General features: G+C 44.3%; 1 protein-coding gene across 1 annotated transcript in view; it reads left to right on the top strand.

Annotated features, from left to right (window-relative positions):
- Positions 1–19,124, top strand: part of DCDC2 (doublecortin domain containing 2) — an 88,293-nt gene extending 69,169 nt beyond the window's left edge. The window contains exons 8-10 of the mRNA XM_015414733.1: positions 6,372–6,472; positions 14,690–14,983; positions 19,026–19,124. Coding sequence (XP_015270219.1) covers positions 6,372–6,472; positions 14,690–14,983; positions 19,026–19,124 — 494 coding nt within the window. The remainder of the gene's footprint in view (positions 1–6,371; positions 6,473–14,689; positions 14,984–19,025) is intronic.
- The last annotated feature ends 817 nt before the right edge of the window (positions 19,125–19,941 follow it).

The following is a 19,941-nucleotide window of genomic DNA, read 5'->3' as shown; positions in this document are numbered from 1 at the left end:
TAGGCAAGCATGAGATGCAAGGCAAGCCATACAAACACAGCAGCAAACACAGCAGTAATCCCTGAGTCCCAAATGCACAGATACACAGACATCTGACAGACATAGCATCAGCACAGTACAGACAAATGCAATTACAAGCACACATGGTTACAGAGGGGTGCACTCAAGAGCATCACTGGGCTGGAATGAGAGCTAAACTTGCTCCCTAACACTGTTGATCCCAGTAAATGAGAATCTGTTCTGCTCTTATCTGCATACTTATCCCCTTCATCTGCCTACTTCTATCTTGGGATCTGTTTCAGAGGCCTGATGTAAAAGTGATGCCCACAGTGCAGAATTTACTGGGTTAAAGTCATATATGCTATAACCTGCACTGTTAGCCACTATGCTTACAATATGAGCATGCCAAAAATGTTTGGCTTGGGCAGATTTTACAATGGCATGCCAACATTGCACACCTTTTTTTAATGCTCATGTGTGTTTATCCATCCTTTCCTCCAAGGAGTGCAGCAGAACATACATGTTTCTTCTCTTCTGTGTTTTGGTCTCATAACACTCCTATAAGGTAGTTAAGGTTGAGGTTGAGCTTTTATAGCAAAGTAGGTATTTGACCTTAGGTCTTCCCAAGTCCTTGTCCAACACTCTAAGTACCATAACACACTAGTATAGATGGCACACACAATGATCCTGTTTAAGCATGATACTGGGTGCATTCAAAATTATGAAAGGTAAAAGCTGATTGCATTTACATTGGGCCTTGGTTATACTAAAATGTGGTTGAAAGCTTGGAGAGTGGGACAGATTTTTGTATGTGCAGGTTATTTCTGTGTCTTCCTTTATTCTGCTTCCTGCCTCTGAGGGAGGGAATGGATGGGGCCATCATACCCTCCCAACCAGGTTTGTGTGTGCTCCCCGCTGCATACAGATCCTGGGCCCAGCTTCTCCTGCAGGGTGGTTTAAATCATGCTGCAGGAGAAGCCAAGCCAGCCCCAGGGTCAGGCTGGCTTTTTTTCCACTGGTATTTTTCTTCTTGGGTCTATTGGACCCGAAAAAATTCAGGATTTCTGAAAAATCCCAGATTCAAATACTATATTGGTATTCAGATCCAGGATTTTTTGGAAATACTGAACTTTTTTCAGGTCTGATAAGCCCAAACCAAAAAATACTGGGGTTTTTTGCACACCTCAGTCAAACTGTTTCCTTTTCCTTGAAGCTGACAATTTCAGCAAAATCATCATAGTCTCTCCTTAAGTTCTAGTGTTGCCTAATCTCCCCCCCAAATATTATTAATTCAGATAATACTCCATCCTGCCTCTTCTGTATGATTTAAATCATACATCTGGTAGAGAAAGCCAGTGTGGTGTAGTAGTTAGAGTGTCAGATTAGGATCTGGGGGACCCAGGTTAAAATCCACACTCTGGCATGGAAGCTTGTGGAATGGCCTTGGCGGCCAGCCGCACACTTTCAGCCTCACCTGCCTGACAGGGATGGTTGCTGGATAAAATGGAGGAGAGAAGGGCTGTGCAAGCTGCCTTGGGTCTCCATTGGAGATAAAGGCAGTCTATAAATGAAGTAAATAAGTAAATACATAAGCCCTCTGGCAGGAACAATGCTATGTCAATGTAATGTACAGTGCCTAGGTCACTTGTGCAAAGTAGATGTTAAATGGTATCAGTAGTTGTCATGTAATTTTGTAGTTGAATAGAAGTGCTGTTGCTCCTATCAAAGGGTGATGAGCCAACCTCCTCTGGATGGGACTGCACTCCTTCGAAAGGAGTAGGTTCATAGCCTGGGAGTTTTAATTGGTCTCAGTCTTTAAATGTAGATAGAGATCTGCATCTACATCAGGCTTTGACCATTTCTGCAGCAGTGGGATCCTTCACACTGATGTTTTTAAAACTGTGAAATTTAAAACTGTGAAATTTTCTGCAGTAGATTTTTCCTCACCGGGCACAAAACTGAAGTTTTCTCCTTCTTAACCTGCGTTTTCGAAACTTGTTAAAACTGGGGATTCTGAAAATGCTAGAACTGGGTATTCCGAAAATGCGGGGTAAGGAGAAAACTTCAGGTTTGTGCCTGGTGAGGAAAAATCTACTGTGGAACATGCAGTTTTAAAAACATCAATGCGGGGGATTTCACTACTGCAGAAATTATTGGTTCACCATTTACAGCTCTTCCTCGAGCAGCAAGATTTGACCACAGTTCTCCATATGCTGATCATTATCTTGGTTAGAGTGCTGCAATGTAGTTAATACAGAGCTGCCTTTGAAGATGGCTCAGAAATTGAAAATAGGTGCAAAGCCTGGCAGCCTGATTGTAGACTAGAGTTTTTGGGTTTTTTACAGAATGTCGATCTCTACCATCTTAAGATGGTTGCACTGGCAGTTGATCTGTTTCCAATTCAACGTGCTGTTTTTGACCTTCAAATCCCTGAGTGGGTTGGAATCAGGAAACCGAAGGACTGCTTACAAATTCTTGTCAGTCATCTGAAAATATTGCAGATCCTGCTAGGTGGGCCTGATAGCGAAGCGGGGCTTTTTCTATTCTGGCATGCCAGATGCAGATGATGGACGGCCTTCCCTCAGAAGTGTTTCTAGTGCTGGGCTGATTGTGTTTTCAACACCAGGAGAAGATGTACTTGTTGCTCAGGCATTTTGCTGATTACGTTTTCATTTCATTTTACTATTTAATAATTAACTTTATTTCTTCTTTTCGTTTTCTCAGTGCTGTGGTGTTTTGCGGTCAATGGTGATTTGTTTGTACTAGCTTTACTATATTTGACTTGTTTTACTATTATTTTTATTCTCTCTTTTAGTGCAGCTTCTAAATTGTGACTTTGATAAAATGCTTGATATTTTCTGTTATCAGTCTTTTGATGCTATTGATAGTCACTATGTTAACTGGGTTTTTTATTTATATTTTGTATTTGTTATGTTGTAAGCTTGTGGGCTGAGGGATGGAATGTACAAATTAAATAAAGCTCAAACCTATCACAGCACTGTGACCATAACAGTTGTAATTAGTGATAAAGTGTATGGACTTTTCTTGATGGCTCAAGAATTGTCAGGGTCTATGTTGAAATAACTCCAGCATGTATAAGTGTGTGTGTGTGGGGGGGGTTGGTATAAAATATGGCAGTAATGAACATGGCAGCTTTGTACTGACTAATCATTGAGTGGGAAAATGTGAACAGCCTTATTGGTGGTATGTAGCCCTCTCAGATGGGTCCCAGGGGATCTCTTGTGCTGAGTCACATTGTGTGTCAGTATGTAATATTGTTCAGTTGATTGCATACTTTCTATGCATATACAAAACCTCGCATCCAAGCATCTCTAATTTAAAGGTCAGAAGTGTGTAACATAACGGCTCTGAAACAATGGTTAAATGTACTGCAAAAAAGATGCATGAATTGCCAGCAAACACCATATATCTTGGATTGGTTTGAAAAACAAGAGGGACATAAGGGAAACATTTGGATTCAACCTTTACCCTCTTTTTCTAATTAAAAAAATATATTTTGTAAAATTTATGCCCTACCTTTCTTCTCTCATAAGGGCCACCAATGTGTCTAACAAACTGAAAACATACATAATAAAGTCACTTCTTAAAAACCATTTAAACCAACAAAAAAGATCATCAAAACAATTAAAACTAGATGTAAAGTACATACAAAAACATAAAAACAACAATTAAAACACTGGACAAGAAGGAGAGATCATTGAGGGAATCCCAAATGGAATAAAATAGTCTTCACCCACTGGTGGAAAATGGCAAAGGGAGGGGGCAGACAAGTTTCCCTGGGGAGAGAGTTCCAGAAAGCCCTCTCTTGGGTTTCCACTGATCTAATCTCAAAAGGTGGGGGCACCTGAAGCAGGGCTTCTAGGATGACAATAGTGGCTAGGTTCAGAAGGCAGTAAGCGGTCCTTCAGGTATGCTGAGAACTTTGTATACTGACTGCTACCGTGAGATGAATACCAACAATTACTAACATTTTATTATGATTTTATAATTGTTTTAACCTCAACTTGTTTTTAATGTAATTATTTGTCTTGATGTAAGCTGCCCTGAGCCGGTCCCGGCTGGGAGGGTGGGATAAAAATCTGAATACTAAATAAATAAATAAATCCCAGACCATATAGGTAGTGTTGCCAACCTCCAGATGGTGGCTGGAGATCTCCTAGGATTACAACTGATCTCCAGGTGACAGAGATCCTGATGGCCGGTGTCCTCCAAGCAGGCACACAGATGCAGTTTTTAGGCATCAGAGCTTGTAGAGCAATTCCAGGGCTGGGCGTCAAAATACAGTTCCCAGGTTCAGGCATGAGGTAGACAACACTCACAGCTACAAATCTGGAGGGCAATCCAAGAATACAAAGGTACAGGTCAGCGTCAGAGACAAAGAGGACAATTCAGAACAGAGGCAACAAGGCCAGTAGCTATTTGCTGCCTCAGTCCTGCTCCTGCAAGCACTCATTCTCAGTGTAGGTGCTGGGTCCATGCTGGGCTGCCAGGCTAGCACTATACCTTCTGTCTTGAATGTCTTTGTTAAGTATGGAACTCAACGCCGTCTTATAAGTAAAACAGTGAATCAGCTTTATTAAAGTAACAGGAACAATCAGAAAACATACACACAAACAGTGGAGCAAAAGCTCCCTTTTAAACTATCCCGGGCTGGTGTAGCCATGCCCTAGAACAGTTAAGGACCAATGATATTACAAGGATAACAACCAATCAGATTCGTTCCCTCCTGAACATCGTTCTGCATTCTGATTGGGTACTTATATACAACAGCCAATAGAATTGTGACAGCTTACAATCCTACTGTGGTCTCAAGCTTAACATGGCTTTTAATACAGTTAAAGACATAACAGTCTTTCCTCATCTTCCTCTTATGGTGTTCCCAAGGCTCTGGTGATGGGGTGGGGTGGTAACCAGGGGTCATTTGGGGGGGACGCGGGGGGACGCCATCCCCCCGGGTGAGGTGCGGGAGGGCGGGGCCTGGAGCTCCCTGCTGGTGCCTGCTGGAGGTCGCCACCGGCTGTGGGGAGGACACACTTCCGGTGATGTCAGGGGGTGTGGCATATGCTAATGAGTTATGCTAATGAGTCCCCCTAGCTCTTTTTCTACGAAATGACCCCTGGTGGTAACTGACTGGCAACTGGCTCTCTGTTGCCAGCTCAGGGGTGGGGGGCTGAGAGGCCAGTGCACTGGTTCCTAGCTGAGGACCTATGTCTGGCCCCTAAGAGACTGCCTCCTCCTGCAGTGCCTCTGCCTCTGGCTGTGGGTTGGGGTCAGGTCCGCTGGGTGCCTCTTCCCTCAGAGGAGTCGTCCGCATCCCTTTGCTCTGCTGGGCTTCACTGGTCCATGATGTCAGTTTCCCCAGAGAAAATGGCTGCTTTGGAAGCCCCTCCCCAAACCCCACCTTCCTTAGGCTTCTTCTCCCAAATCTTCAGGTATTTCCCAACTGTTGGATCCCAAGCATTCTAAGCGAAGCTTTCCTCCTACAACCAGCTGCACGACCTTGGCGAGTTCCGCGGACTACATAATATAACTCAAGCAAACAAGGAATGAGAGGGGGGGCGAAGGATACTAGACAGGAACCGGAATGACAATGGCAGCTAGCTGACGCCAACCTGGAACTGGCAACCCTACATATAGGGCTTTAAAGATCAGCACCATCACCTCAAATTATGCACAAGAACAGACTGCAAGCCTGTGTAGATGGGCCAGGACTGAAGTGATATGGTCCCCACAGCGCACTCCGGTCAACATCCTGGCTGTAGCATTCTGCACCAACTGAAATTTCTGAACATTTTCCAAGGGCAGTCCCACATACAGCTCATTGCAGCTAGCTAGAAATCTAATTTAGATGTAACCAAGGCATGTCTCACAGTGGCCAGATCTTTTCTGGCCATGAAAGCTTGCAGCTGGCTAACCAGCTGAAGCTGGTAAAAAGCACACCTGGCCACCACTACTACTTGCTTATCCAGCAGAAGGGTCCAAGAGCACCCCCAGACTATGGAACTGATTCTTCAAGAGGAATGACACCTTTAGCAGGTCACAACCCCTCCTCAAAAGGTATAAAGAACATGGATTTTTCTTTATAAGTATATGTGCTTGGATTGTATACTTTAAAGTATAGAACTGAACTACTGCAGATTTGAAGAGTAATTTTCACTCTCTTTCTAAGTAAAATTTTTCATGTACTTGTAAAGCAAATGAAGAAACCGTTAACAAAAGGTATAATAAGTCCAAAAGATAATGGATCAGGATTCAGATGTGGAAAACAATTTTTATAACTGTTCTAGGATGCAGTACACTCATTCTACCACACAGTGTCACAATTGGATTCTGCGTTTTTCTATTTTCAGACGAGGGTGTTTACAAGGCTGGGAAAAAACCGTCTGAAATGCGTGGGGCTGTGGAAGTCCAGGAAGATGAAGACACTCAGATTGAGGTCCCAATTGATCAGGTAATGTACAGTCTCTGAATAAAGGACTAATGTTGGAAATAAACCACACCCTGACCTTCACTTCCTTCAGGGGACACTTTGGATGTCTACAAGTTTGAAGTATGGGGGCTGCAGAAGCCCAGGAAAATGAATACGCTCCAACAGAAGTTCCCCCCTGGTATAATGTAGCAACTCGTGTATTGCACACATCATGGGTGGAAAGAGAGAACTGGTATTTGATAACTATAGCCCAGGGGAATGGTTTCTTGATGGTGACATTACAGAAGGACATCATCATTTGTCCTATCTTGCTGATTTGTTTATTTCTTAAATAACCTGTCCTGGCTTCATCTGTGTAATCATCAGTTGATGAGTTTATCGTTGTATTTTCTTGTACTTGTAAGATATCAAGCCTTCTGGCAGATGCCATTCTGGCAGCTTTAAATTAGGTAACTAGGGGTTGTGTAATGTTAGTGGGGTTTTTTTTGCAGTGAGCTTATTTCATATGAAAGGTGCCAAACAGACACCTCTAGGGGCTGATAAGAGGCAGCAGCAGCTTTGCAACTCTTTGCATGAAGACTGAGTTTTGCCATTGGAGCACAACTCAGACCGGAGAAGTTTTCTTCAAACTTAATGAAAGATACATCATTTTCTAATTCCCTGTTCAGGTAAGAGTAAATCAGTCTCCACTGCGAGTGCCAGGAAACTTGATTCGCAGTGTGAATATATCAAACCATTGCTATCTATTCATGGAGGCCAGTTATCAGGCAGAGACAGCAACCAGTACTGGCTGGAAATACTACCTTCGTTAATAAACACAGATGGTGCACCAGAGACTTTTCTGTGTGATACTTCAGCTAGCTAGCTAGAAAGAACAAAACCCTCTCATTGAGAAGCTCCAGTTTTGTACCAGAGGGTCTTCCTGTATGGTGCAGGAATGCAAATCCTTAATCTGGTGGGAGTAGAGAATGTTATTTACCATTTGGAGGGTTGGTTAACACTTCTGTATAAATATATATGATACCACCTGAGTACTGTGAGTCAGAACCCCAATCCATTCACTTGCTATTGTCTTCTCTGACTTGCTGTGACTCACCAGCATCTCAAACACACACTCCCAGTGAACTAGAGATGCTGGGAGGTGAACCCAGGGCCTTCTGCGTGCAAAGCATGTGATCTTTCATGCCATTTGCATCTGTATTAGGAGGGGAAGTGAGGGGGCTGGGTGCATGGCTGATCGTGGCTTGCTTCTGTGGATGGAGAAGCATTTGACCTGCCTTTAGGCCAGTGTACATGTGGTGTTGCCATGGCACTGGGTCTTCAGAAGAGGGTGAACTGGAGGGAAAACAGCTTTATTCCACCCCTGGCCTCAACATCGGAGGTGTGTTCTATCGCCAGTGTCAGTCATGATGGTCTAGATTTTCATAGTTTCATAGGGAAAATCTTGAAAACATTTGACATTGTACGGTAGAAAGATTTGCAGTGTAAGAGGGCTGGTGAAAGCATTTCAACCGGCCACTCTCCAAAACATGCTAGTTTGTGATTAAGGGTTTTACCTTTTGTAGCAATGGGATCGGAAGTGAAATAAAGTTTCTCATGTGTGTAGCTCCCTGTGATGATAACTCATCATAATTAATAAAATAACCAGACCTTTAATTAACTTGCTGGTATATGCATCTGCTTAGCAGTTGCCAATATACTCCTAACCTAAGACAGCTGCTTCTGCTGGCAAAATTACTTGGACTTGCATGAATTCTGGTTTGCATCAGAACTCCCGTCTCTAGTTCCAGCTCCTGCCAACCTAGCAGTTCGAAAGCAAGAAATTGCAAGTAGATAAATAGGTATCACTTCAGTGGGAAGGTAACAGCCAGGGCTATTTTTGGGCAGGAACGCACAGGAACGGAGTTCCGGCTGGCTTCAGAGTTGGCCACACCCACTACAGCCAAAACCTCTGTGTGTGTGGCTACAGAGGGAAGGCCTGGAGAGCGACACACACACACCCGCGACTCCGAGCTGGACAGGCCAAGGGGGGCCCTGGAAGGATCAGGGAGGCATTGAAATGCTTCCCCGTGCTTTCCTTGGCCTGTCCAAGGGCTGGCTTGCCCGGGCTCCCTGCAGCTACAGGGCGCTCAAGCAAGCCAGGGAAGGCAGTTTAAACTGCCTTCCCTCCAAGGGCTGGATATGCTAATGCTAATGAGTTTCTAATATGCTAATGAGTTTCTGCTGTTGGGTGTGGCCTATTATGCTAATGAGTTCCTGCTGGGCTTTTTCTACAAAAAAAGCCCTGGCAACAGCGTTCCGTGCGCCTTGGTGTTTAGTCATGCCGGCCACATCACCATGGAAATGTCTTCGGACAGCGCTGGCTCTTCGGCTTTGAAACGGAGATGAGCACCGCAACCCTAGAGTCGGATTCGACTGGCTTTCGAGCAAGGGAACCTTTACCTTTACCTTTTACTTTTCCAGTTCTAAGAAATACCACTTGGTTTAAATCCATTCATTTTAGGTAAGTAATTCTTATCTCTGGATCCTTGTGCACATAGAGAGAATTCATGTTTAATGCCTGTTAATGGCTTTTCTATCAACCTGTGTTTAGCAGGATTCAAGGCTCCTAATTTAAATTGGCAATTAGATGAGGAATATTCACTCTCAACAGGCTCTACTTAGAAAGGGGACCAAGCATATAAAGTACTTTCCAAAGAATTGCTTGAGATCCTCCATAGTAACTAATTGATACAGAATGAACTAATCAATAGACTTGTATTCTAGCCATTTTGTGACAGTATCTAGACAAAAAGAAAGGAGGCTGTTGCATGGAGATCAGTGGGCTGTCTTGACTGGTCAAGTGAAGCCAGTCCCTGCCCTTCCACTTCAGAATAAGTACAAAGATGCAGAACAGAAAGTTGATGGTTGATTAGGGTTCCCACTCTCTAGGTAGGTCCTGGAGATCTTCCGGAAATATAACTGATCTCCAGACGACGGAGATCAATTCCCCTAGAGAAAATGGCTGCTTTGGAGAGTAGACTCTATAGTATTATACCCCGCTGAGGGCCCTTCCATCCACAAACCCTGCCCTCCCCAGCGCCACCCACAAATCTCCAAGAATTTCACGGCCCAGAGTTGGCAACTTTTATGGCCAATGATTCCATGCAGTGATCCGAAATGTTGTTTAATCCAGGCTAGCTCTAGGTTGGTTGATTCCTTTCATAGTCTGGTAACATAAAATAGTTATAAATCACATCACTGTAAACTGTGATAGCTCAATTCCTATTTAAATCTTATTTATTGATTTATTTGGTACTCTGTTATTACTGCTTATGAAAATAAAACATCCTGCAATCAAAATAATTATACAGTAAGCAAGGGGACAGCATTAAACTGTAAAGTGTTGCAGTTATATATATATAAACATCCTTGTACTCAAAAACTATAATGCTTTTATGTGAAAAAAATTCAATGCAGAGGTAGTCATTTCATCCTTTTTAAGTGCCGAGGTTTCATAAACAATATGACAGGAAGGTGGTCCATTGTCACTTAGCAACCTGGTTTGAGAACAAAATGTTTTTTGAGAACAAAATGTTTCCTTTTTTGTTTTGGAATACAGTCAGGATATATGAAGCATTATTTACTGGGAAATCATGGCTGTATTTAAGAGCTTCTCATTTCTTCAGAGCTAAGTGGTCTGAAGCTGTTGTTTGTGCCTATTGAGATTTTGTTGCCTTCCTTCTTTTGCTTGTTATGAGCAATGATACGCCATATTCTCAGTAAATGCCTCCTACTCCTAGCAGAAAGAGATAACATTGTAGTTACTAGGGTTGTCAACCTTCAAGTGGTGGCTGGAGATCTCTTGGAATTATAACTGGTCTCCCAAGTACAGAGATCAGTTCCCCTGGAGAAAATGGCTGCTTTAGGAGGGTGGAGTCTATGGCATTATACCCGCTGAGGGCCCTTCCTTCCCCAAACCCTGCCCTCCCCAGGCTCTACCCAAAAAATATCCAGGGATTTCCTAACCCAGATGTGGCAACCCTGATTTTAAAATAATAGGTTTTCTGCTTTTACACCTGAGTAATTTTCCAAGTGTAAATTTTACCTGCCCAGTGTAATACCTGCAGGGATGATGTGAAGTGTTTCTGAAAGCATGAGCATGGGCTACATAAGTTTCCATGCTGGAATGGTTCTTATCATCCAACCCTGAAGGGGGAAAAAAAAGACTAGGTGGGCAGTCAAACTGTTAGTTTTAGATGGTCAAAACAAGATCAGCTACATGTTTCTGCGAAGTTCACAAGCAGGGATGAAGGCAACAACCATCTCCTGTTTTTGGCATCTTGTGAACAGAGGGTTAGTCCTGACAAGATGGAAGTGCTACTGGTGAACAGAAGGTCTGACCATGGACTGAAAAGATCACCCATTCTGGATGGAGTTGCACTCCCTTTGAAAGTGTTAATCCTGTCCCTTTAAGTAATAAGCCTCTGTTCCTATGAGTTCCTTATCATCCTGGTGGGACTCCAAAGAGTTACTGATACAAATTAAGTGGTTTATTGGACGACACTACTGCATAATACATTACAAAAACATATTGCAAACTTAATCAGATATATGAGACATGGGCCCTGGTCACACTGGGGGAAAAGGTATGGCTGAAGTGCGGCTTTTTTGAGCCGCATCAAAAGAGAAGTGTGGTGGTGGGATCAGACAGATCCCCGAGCCGCTGCGCAGTTGCTCCCCGGCATGATCAGATGCCGGGGGGAAGCCACAGATTGGTGAGCGAGGCAGCCCGCTGTGCATGTGCGCACCTGCGCAGTTTGGCCGGGGGCCTCGCATGCTACCGGAGACGGGCGCGCTGGCGATCACACGGCCGCCCCTGCTGCGGATTTTCAGGTAAGTAGTAGTGTTTTGTAGGGGTTTTTTTGACCCGCACCTTCAGCCGGAAGAGACAGATCGAGGACAGGTGCACTCCGCTTCCCAGATGTTGCGGTGTGATTGCTATTGATGCGCCCCCGATCCGTCCCTCTCGTGGATCAAAGCCTCCCGTGTGACCGGGGCCATGAATATATATGAAAAGGCATGGATAAACCACTAGGCATTATAAAAACACACGAAACAAAAGGTTGCAAACATAATAGTAAGTTTAATGCATGTTAGCTGATCTAAGCCTAATTGTTAAACCATTAATTGCCAACCTACTACCCTTCTGCCCTTCTAGTCGTAGCTCAGTTTCCTAGCAAACAAGCAAGCTGATGCAATTTCATAGCCACCTATCCAAGGTTCTTGGAAGATTGAAGAGGCAGGAACCTCATAGGCTTGTTTTAATAATGTGTTTCTGTTCGCTTGGTGGCCTTCATGAGGGCAGAAATGTAGGGCATCCATTTTATAAATTAAGATGTAAATGTAAAGATGGAGGTCTTATCTATCTCGGCAAGTAGCCTTTAGTAGTCCTTGGACACATCCAAAGCCCCCATGGAGACACATAGTTCTCCAGTTATACCATGCTTTGGGTCCTGATGCCTGTATGTAATGCCAGATAGAGAACAGAACACAAAGGTTCAGCTCAGGCATATGATCTGAGGAAAATATGAAGGAAGGAAGGTTCAGAATAATCAAGCAGCAAAACCAAGTGACCCTATTGTTGCCAGGTCTGGGTTGGAAAATACCTGGAGACTTTGGGGGTAGATCCGGGAGAGGGCAGGGTTTGGGGAGGGGAGGGTCCTCCACATGGTACAGTGCCATAGAGTCCGCCCTTCAAAGCAGCCATTTTCTCCAGGGGAGCTGCTCTCTGCCAGCTGGGAATCAGTTGTAAAAGCGGGAGACCTCCAGGCCCCACCTGGAGGCTGGCAACCCTAAGTGACCCAGATATATGTTTGGGGCTTCTACATACTAATGGGGGGGGGATTGCCCAAGTGTGCAGAAAAATATGGTTTTTAAATTAATCAAAGAATGTTGCCATTCCAACAGCCTGAGTAGAACTAAGTATAGGTGTGGAATAGGGTTACCAGGTTGACTTACCTGGCCAGCGGGGGTCTCCAGATGTCCTTACGGGAGACCAGAAGTGATGTTGGGCATTTTTGGGCCTACTTCTGGTTTCGGACCTACTTCCAGTTGGGGGTGATACTCTATGTTAGATCGCCGCTAACAAAGATCCGGAGAGCGATTTCAGCAAAGTGAAACAGCTTTATTGAAGGTACGAACAAGCGCTTAAAAGCATTCATAACCAGAACAGATTTACATTGGGAACTAGGCTCCTTTTAAACATTCCCGGGCTAATATAGCCACGCCTATTTACAGATAACAACCAATGGGGTTGTTCGGATAAGGACCAATAAGAGTTCTTCCCGCTCGGGGAATTAGTCCTTCTCAGATTGGTCGCTTGTTGTAGAGCGACCAGTAGCGTTTGAGTGTGGAGGAGCCTTCGTCTGGCTCAAGCTTAACATAGGAGGCGAATGAGGCGATTCATGTAAGCCATTCCAATACATTACACTCTGGTTTTTGGGCAAAACTCTATGGTAAATTCAGCTTCAAACCATAGAGTTTTGCCCCCAAAGCAGAGCATCACCTGCAACCGGAAGTAGGCCAGAAACCAGAAGTAGGCCTGTGATGTCTGGACATGAGAAATCTTCCACTCCAGCTTAACTGCTGCTGGAGGCATGCCTGGACTAGTCTGGCAGACCACCTAGAGGAAACATGGAAAGAGGCAAGTCTGGGCTTGTCCGGGCAGTCCATCTAGCTGGATCTTGAAGCCCCAGAACAAAGGCAGGCAGGTTGCACTGGCAGTTGATCTGTTTCCTGCAGATTGGCCCCTGAGGACAACCAGCCAATCTGGAGCCTGGAGGCCATTTGAACTCACCAATTGCATGGGGTCTGGGAGTGGTTTAGGTATATATAGTTAGGGCAGTTGCCCCATGTAAAGCATTCCTGTTGAGATGCAATAAACTGCTGCTGCTGAAATCACTATGCGTTCACCTCTGCCGTGTTAAAGGTTCCCTTGCTCGAAAGCCTGTCAAATCCGACTCTAGGGTTGCAGTGCTCATCTCCGTTTCAAAGCCGAAGAGCCAGCGCTGTCCGAATACATTTCTGTGGTCATGTGGCCGGCATGACTAAACACCAAGGCGCATGGAACGCTGTTACCTTCTCACTAAAGTGGTACCTATTTATCTACTTGCAATTTCTTGCTTTCAAACTGCTAGGTTGGCAGGAGCTGGAACTAGAGACGGGAGCTCACTCCGTCATGCGGTACACTCGGGTCTCGAACTGCTGAACTACCGACCTTCCATAGCCTGCAGTTCAGCGTCTTAACCACTTGAGCCACTGCAGCTCCTCAACACCACAGCAGCCGTGTTAAACCCACTATTTAATAAGGCCCGAAACTGGATGTAGGCCTGAAAAGGTCAGTTGGGGGTGAGATTTCCCCCTGCTGACCAGCTGGCCAGCGGTGGGCAAGATCCTCCGAAAGCGGGGGTTCCCACTTTCCAACTCATTTCCAACTCATTTATTTCCTCCCACTGTGATTCTGTTTGTTTCCTCTGTTACCAGGTAAGGCAGGGCTTTCTGTATAATCAGGGGACTCCCTTTGCAGAGAAATATTTGTTTATAAATATTGAAAAATATCCCCCAAATGGCTTGATGAATATGTAGCATGTTTATTGTACTTTGAATGTTGAGAGCAACTGAGTGCCAGTTAAAGTGTTTGTATATGGGGATGGGGGTGGCGGCCTACTCAAGCCCCTGGAGGTGATAGTGTCTTGGAGGGAGAGAGATAACTGGGATGCAAATTTCCAAATGGTTTATCTCCTTTCCTCTATGCTATTCTTCTTCCCCTTGATAGCAGACATCACAGGTTGTCTGCCACAAAAGACACATTCATACTTGGGGTGCACAACTGTATTTGTAAACTGAAACAAGAATACCCCTTCCTGATAAAGACTAAGCATGTTCATTGTCCACGAAATAATTTAGATGCTGTTAAGTAGAGGTAGGGAGAAACAGGGAGAAAGGGAAAATGGTATGCTCAAGTCTCTGACAGTTGATAGTATCCTGGAGGAGAAAACTCGATTTAGAAGAGAAGAATATCCTAGTGATTTATTCTGCTCCTCCCTGTTAGTCTTCATAGGGTTCCAGCTTCTTTAATTAAAAATACCTAGGTATGCACTATTAATTTAGCTGATCAAAATAACTATAATTCAACCTAGAATATTTTAATAAAAACAGCTGAGCACGGTGCAGTGTTATGTTTGCTTTCCCCCCCAGCGGCCAGCAGAAACGGTGGATGAGGAAGAAAATGTAGCTCGGCACAATGAAGAATATTCAGCAATGAATGGCGAGGCTGATCCAGGTGAAGAAACTGGTGAGACCATCAATGAAATGGAAAAAAACAAAGAGAAAATGGATGACCATTCTGAAAATGAACAGCCAGAGCTTGATGAAGAAGGGGAGGGTGAGACTAGTCATGCACGGGGTGGAACAAATGAAGAAAATGGTGAGGAAATGGATCATAATGGCCATGAAGAAGAAACAAAAGAAAGTGCTGATGATCCAACCCAGGTAATATACTTTCTTATTATCCAAAAGATTCCATTTGTCCCTTCCTTTTATGATATGGCTCTTTTGTCCACAGCCTTCAGCCTGAACCTAAAGATTCCATTTGTCCATTCTAGCAGTAGGTCTGTTTGTAGCCAGCATACTCCATCCACGGAATTTCAGCTTCAAGCCTGCCTTTGTTGAACATGCAGTTGTACATTCCCTTTGTTCTGTCTCAGTTTCTGTTTCTAAGTCCCATCCTGGGCGGAGCAGCAGTGTCCTTTTTACACTTCCTGTAATCTCATTTGTATGTGGGCAAGATATATTTCCTTCTCTTGGATGACGCCAGGGATGATGCTCTCACATGCAGCACTGACTGCTGTGTGAGAGTGTTAAGGCAATTTGGTGTGCCATTTGATAACCTTGCAGAACCTCATTTCCAGAGAGTAATCGGTTCATGTCTCCTGCCAGGCTAAGCACACTATCACCCTTGTTGTTCGAAGAAAACAAATTATGCCTGGGTGAAGCTCTCCTTTTTTGTACAAACTGGCTCAAGATGCTGACTTGTTAATTCTTATCTGTTTCTTTATTAAAGACTGCATGTTTTTCATGTGTAGGAGGAAAAATTGCTTACCCCTCATATAATGGGCTAGTTGTTTTATCACACTTTTTGACCTGCCACTGTCTACATAGACTACCCACCAAGAATAATGGGGCCCAAACTATATGAGACACGGGAGATCCATTTATCAAACCTTTTGAGTTTCTATTTTTTCTTTAAAACTGATGCTGGATTGGATCAGTGGTGCTGGACATGTATATTAACACTTCCTCCCATGCATGTGAAGTTATACTTTCTCAATATACATTGCTGTGACCAGATTGCTATTAACACTGTAAACATTTGTTCTTCTGCAGGACTGATGGTGAATTTGCAAGATATTTAGATCGGGGGGGGGGAATCTGGCAGGCAGACAGACAGGAGAGGCAACACGGGCAGTCTAACCACAGCAGTCTCATGCTGCTGCATCTCACTCAGCACAGTCAGCCACAATGGACCACCCAAGACCCATCAAGGCTTTGAATGCCAGCCAGGATGGGACTTAGAAACAGAAACGAAGGCAAAAACAAGGGAATACACAACTGCACATTCAGCAGAGGCAATCCTGTCACCCTAATAGCTCACTGGGGAAAGGCATCCATGTGGCAAATCGGAAGCAAGAGTTTGATTCTCAGTAATGAGGAAGGCATAGCTCATTATTTTTGCCCCGCAACAGGCCAAGCAGCAGCAAAACAGGAGGCAGAGGCCAGACCAAGAACCCATGCCTCCCACATTCAGAAGCAGTTTTCTAACCACTTACCCCTAACTGGGCACACATGAATGCCACTCAGCATCTTCTAGCAGCCCTGCTGTCATCACCAATGATGTGGGGCAGGGCAGGTAAGACAGCGGAGATGGGTGTAGTATGGCAGAGAGATAGTATACCCACGGCCCTTGGTTAGATTCCCAACAGTCCAGCTGGACTCCTGAGTGCAGCTGATTGCCCCATCAAACATCATTGTGAGGGATGGGTTGCTCATGCTTAATGGTGTCCCACATTCCATTTATTTTGGCTGGGGAGCCCACATGCACAATCTCTCTCCTGCATTTGTGGGGCTTATAACTATCGTTTACTTCCATTCACCTCAATGACCTTTGTGTGCCATCTATCCCCATTTATCCCCCCCTTATGTACGCTGAGTGGCTTGTCAGATTCCAGCAGTGATGTGGGGGAGTGTGCAACCAAGACATCCTCCCTCCCTTGCAAGAGTATAATTGTGCTCCCATTGTAACCTGCCCAAGCCAATTCCCAGTGAGAGCATCTAGCCAAAGACAGCTTAGGGCCAAACTAGACGTGACATTTGCCACCCTGGCCCAACTAACAGACAGATGTTACCTTGGGAAACTAAAATTCTCAAGTGCTCTGGGGGCCTTCCATTGGGTTGTTAACCTGCAAAGCAATAGGCATCGTGGGTGCTTGACCAACAGTAGTGCAGATCAGAGCATGGTGGTTGGGAGTCACCGTAGGCTGTATTTGTTCTTCCTGCATCTTCCACCTACTGGAGAGGTGGAGGGGACACCAGTATGGCATTGCGCTGACCATATCTGCTTGGCTTTGCCTTCAGCACTGTACACACTAATTGCTAGAAGTTATTGTGGGAGTCAGGATTCTTGTTGAGACAATACAGAGAGTATAAGTGGTGGCCAGGGAGTGATGGTTGCTGTAGCTCCAGGTAAGGCTGTGGCGGTGACATGACTTGGTGAGTGAACTCAGAAGGCATTTAAAGAGATCATGGTCTCCTTAGATGACTTCTAGTCATGCCTGAATAAAAGCTGAATAATATTGGTATTCAGGCGTGGCTATTTCGGTAGCTGAATCAGATTGTCTAATCTGTATTCAGTTGAAGAAATACCTGGAAAATACCAATAGAGTATTTTTCAGGTATTTATTTGGCTTGGTATATACTGAGCACATACCCCTAGTTCCAGGTGTGGTCTCTCCCTTGCATACAGACCCACAGAGGGAGCATGGTCTCCTGTTTGGTGTCTGGACCCTGAGATGAAGTACCTGTAACAGTTCTGAACAAAGTAATGTCAGGCACAAAGTAATGTCATGTAAACCCAATAACATTTGTTCTCTCTCTTGGCTGTTTGCGCTAAATTGTTATGTTATTTATTTGTTTCATTAATATCCCATCTTTCTCCCCAATGGGGACTTAAAAAGCACCATTCTCATCTTCTCCATTTTTTCCTCACAACAATCCTATGAAGTAAGTTAGGCTGGGACTGTGTAACTGGCCCAAGGCCACCCAACAAGCTTCCATGGAAGAGTGGGATGTTGAAACTGCGTCTCCAGGATCTTAGTCTAGTACTTTAACCACTATACAACACTGCATCTCTGTGGTTGCTAGGTGCAGTTCCTCCCACCAGAGTGCAAGGCTTCATGTTTTAAGTGTGCATGGCATGGGCCAGAGAGATATGACGCCACATTATGCACCTTATCATGTGATATTACAGGCTGTTCAGGCAGGGCCAGCCAATCTACCAGTCATGTTTCATAACCCGTAAGATATTACACAAACCTTTCAGTTTTGCAATCCTAGACAGGCAACAATAAGTGGTTTCGAGCTCCATCATAAGCACTGGATTCCAGGATAGAGACTAAGCATATCTCAGAGATACAGTGGTGTATCAGAAGCTACAATGGCATATCTAGATATATGCTGGAGAGAAGCCCTGCTGGCATCATGCCAGTGCTGCACTATGCTACACTGGTATAACAACTACACTGGCATAGAACTGGGTGGTGTCAAGAAGCATGGCATGGGCAGAGCAGGACTTAGTTAGCTAAGCTTCCTAATGCCCCCATCAGCCTCAGATATGCCCCCAATGCTGGCACAATGTTATGCCACCAAAAACGTTGATGTAGCTCAGATCAGTCTCCTAGGGGCTACTCTGAAGTATTTAGGATGCTGATCAAGTCAGTAGTCAATCTTATCCCTCCACCACAGATAACCACAGTCCCTTCCCCTGCACTATCACAAGCTGTTCAGGCAGGGCCAGCCAATCCACTAGGTGCACCTGGGCAATCGCCTGGAGTGTCAAAAGTGCAGGATGCCAACCACCCTGTCACTGCCCTGCCCACCTGCAGTGTTGGGGTCTGCCCAGGAGGGCAGCCTGCAGGGAGCCTGCTCCAACCCTTCCTCTGTTGGGGGTGGGCCCTCTTCCTCCTTCCCTCCATTGCAGTTTCTGGGGAGGAGGAGGAGGAACAGTGGTTTCCTGCCCTGCCATGTAGTGGGTGGTGAGGAGGGTGGCTTCCTTTTGCCTCAAAACAGTGGGAGGGGGAGAGCAGGAGGATAAGCAGTGTCTTTCTCACAGTCCACAGGAGGCAACAAAGTTATGTGCTGCCAAGGGTGCCAAAAATCTTGGGCCAGCCCTGTATTGAGGACTAGTTTATCATAAAAGAATAATAATAATGATAAAAATAATTTTAAAAACAATAAAATATGTTTGCTTTTTCTTTAGGGTGATGCTCAGAAAGCTTCAACTCCAAGAGTAACCATCACCAGTCCTCAGGAGAGCGAAAAAAATGAACAAACGAATGACTATGCAGCAGTAGCGTAAATATATTTTAAAGGACATAGAGGAGTAGATAATGAAGGATTCGGAATGCAAGGCATCTTTTTCTGTACTCAGTTAATTTATAATGTGACAATATGATGGAGCTTCACCCATTCAAACCTGAAGTGATAATGTGGTATCCAGTACTTAGATAAATAAATGAAGAGGAAGATTAGGAGGAAGATAAAATTATAATTCCAAAATTTGGTTTCCTTCCCATCTGAATTTTAAGGCAAATTACAGTTTTTTAAAAATAAATTGAAGAATGTTGAACTAGTTTACATTTATAATGATAATAGATATGGTTAGAATGAAAGCAATATGTTTAGAAATGTTTTTTAAAAATGTTTTTGTGATTTTAAATGGAGAACCTGTATTTTTTTTAAAAAAAAATAGTGGAATAAACATGAACTGTAGGATTTAATTTAAAATTGAAAGCCGTATTTTCACTTTCTGGTATGGAGGCTGGGATAGAAAATTCTTAGCAGCCCAGAAATATTCATTGATCCAGAGCCTTGAGTGACTTCTGGGGCTCCTGCATGCATGTACTGTTCTGCTTATTGAAAATATTGTACATACAGATATGCACCCTCTGTTTAATGACGAAGCCATTAAATCTGTCTGAGTACCGTGTGGTAATTAGAGCTCCCATGTCTGAAGAAAATGACTGGATTGGGAGGACAGAATGTGGCCACAAGATGAAGTACTTCCACTTTACAAATAGGTGTGCAACACTCAGTACACATTAATAGCTCCATTTAGGGTTTCCAGGTCCCACCTGGCCATTAGCAGGGAGTGGTGGCCTGTAGGGTTGCCAGCT

The sequence above is a fragment of the Gekko japonicus genome, unplaced genomic scaffold, assembly GCF_001447785.1.
Source record: "Gekko japonicus isolate JY-2015 unplaced genomic scaffold, Gekko_japonicus_V1.1 scaffold1433, whole genome shotgun sequence".
Taxonomy (NCBI): domain Eukaryota; kingdom Metazoa; phylum Chordata; class Lepidosauria; order Squamata; family Gekkonidae; genus Gekko; species Gekko japonicus.
Note: the sequence above shows the minus strand (reverse complement) of the source record. Positions and strands in the feature narration are given on the sequence as shown.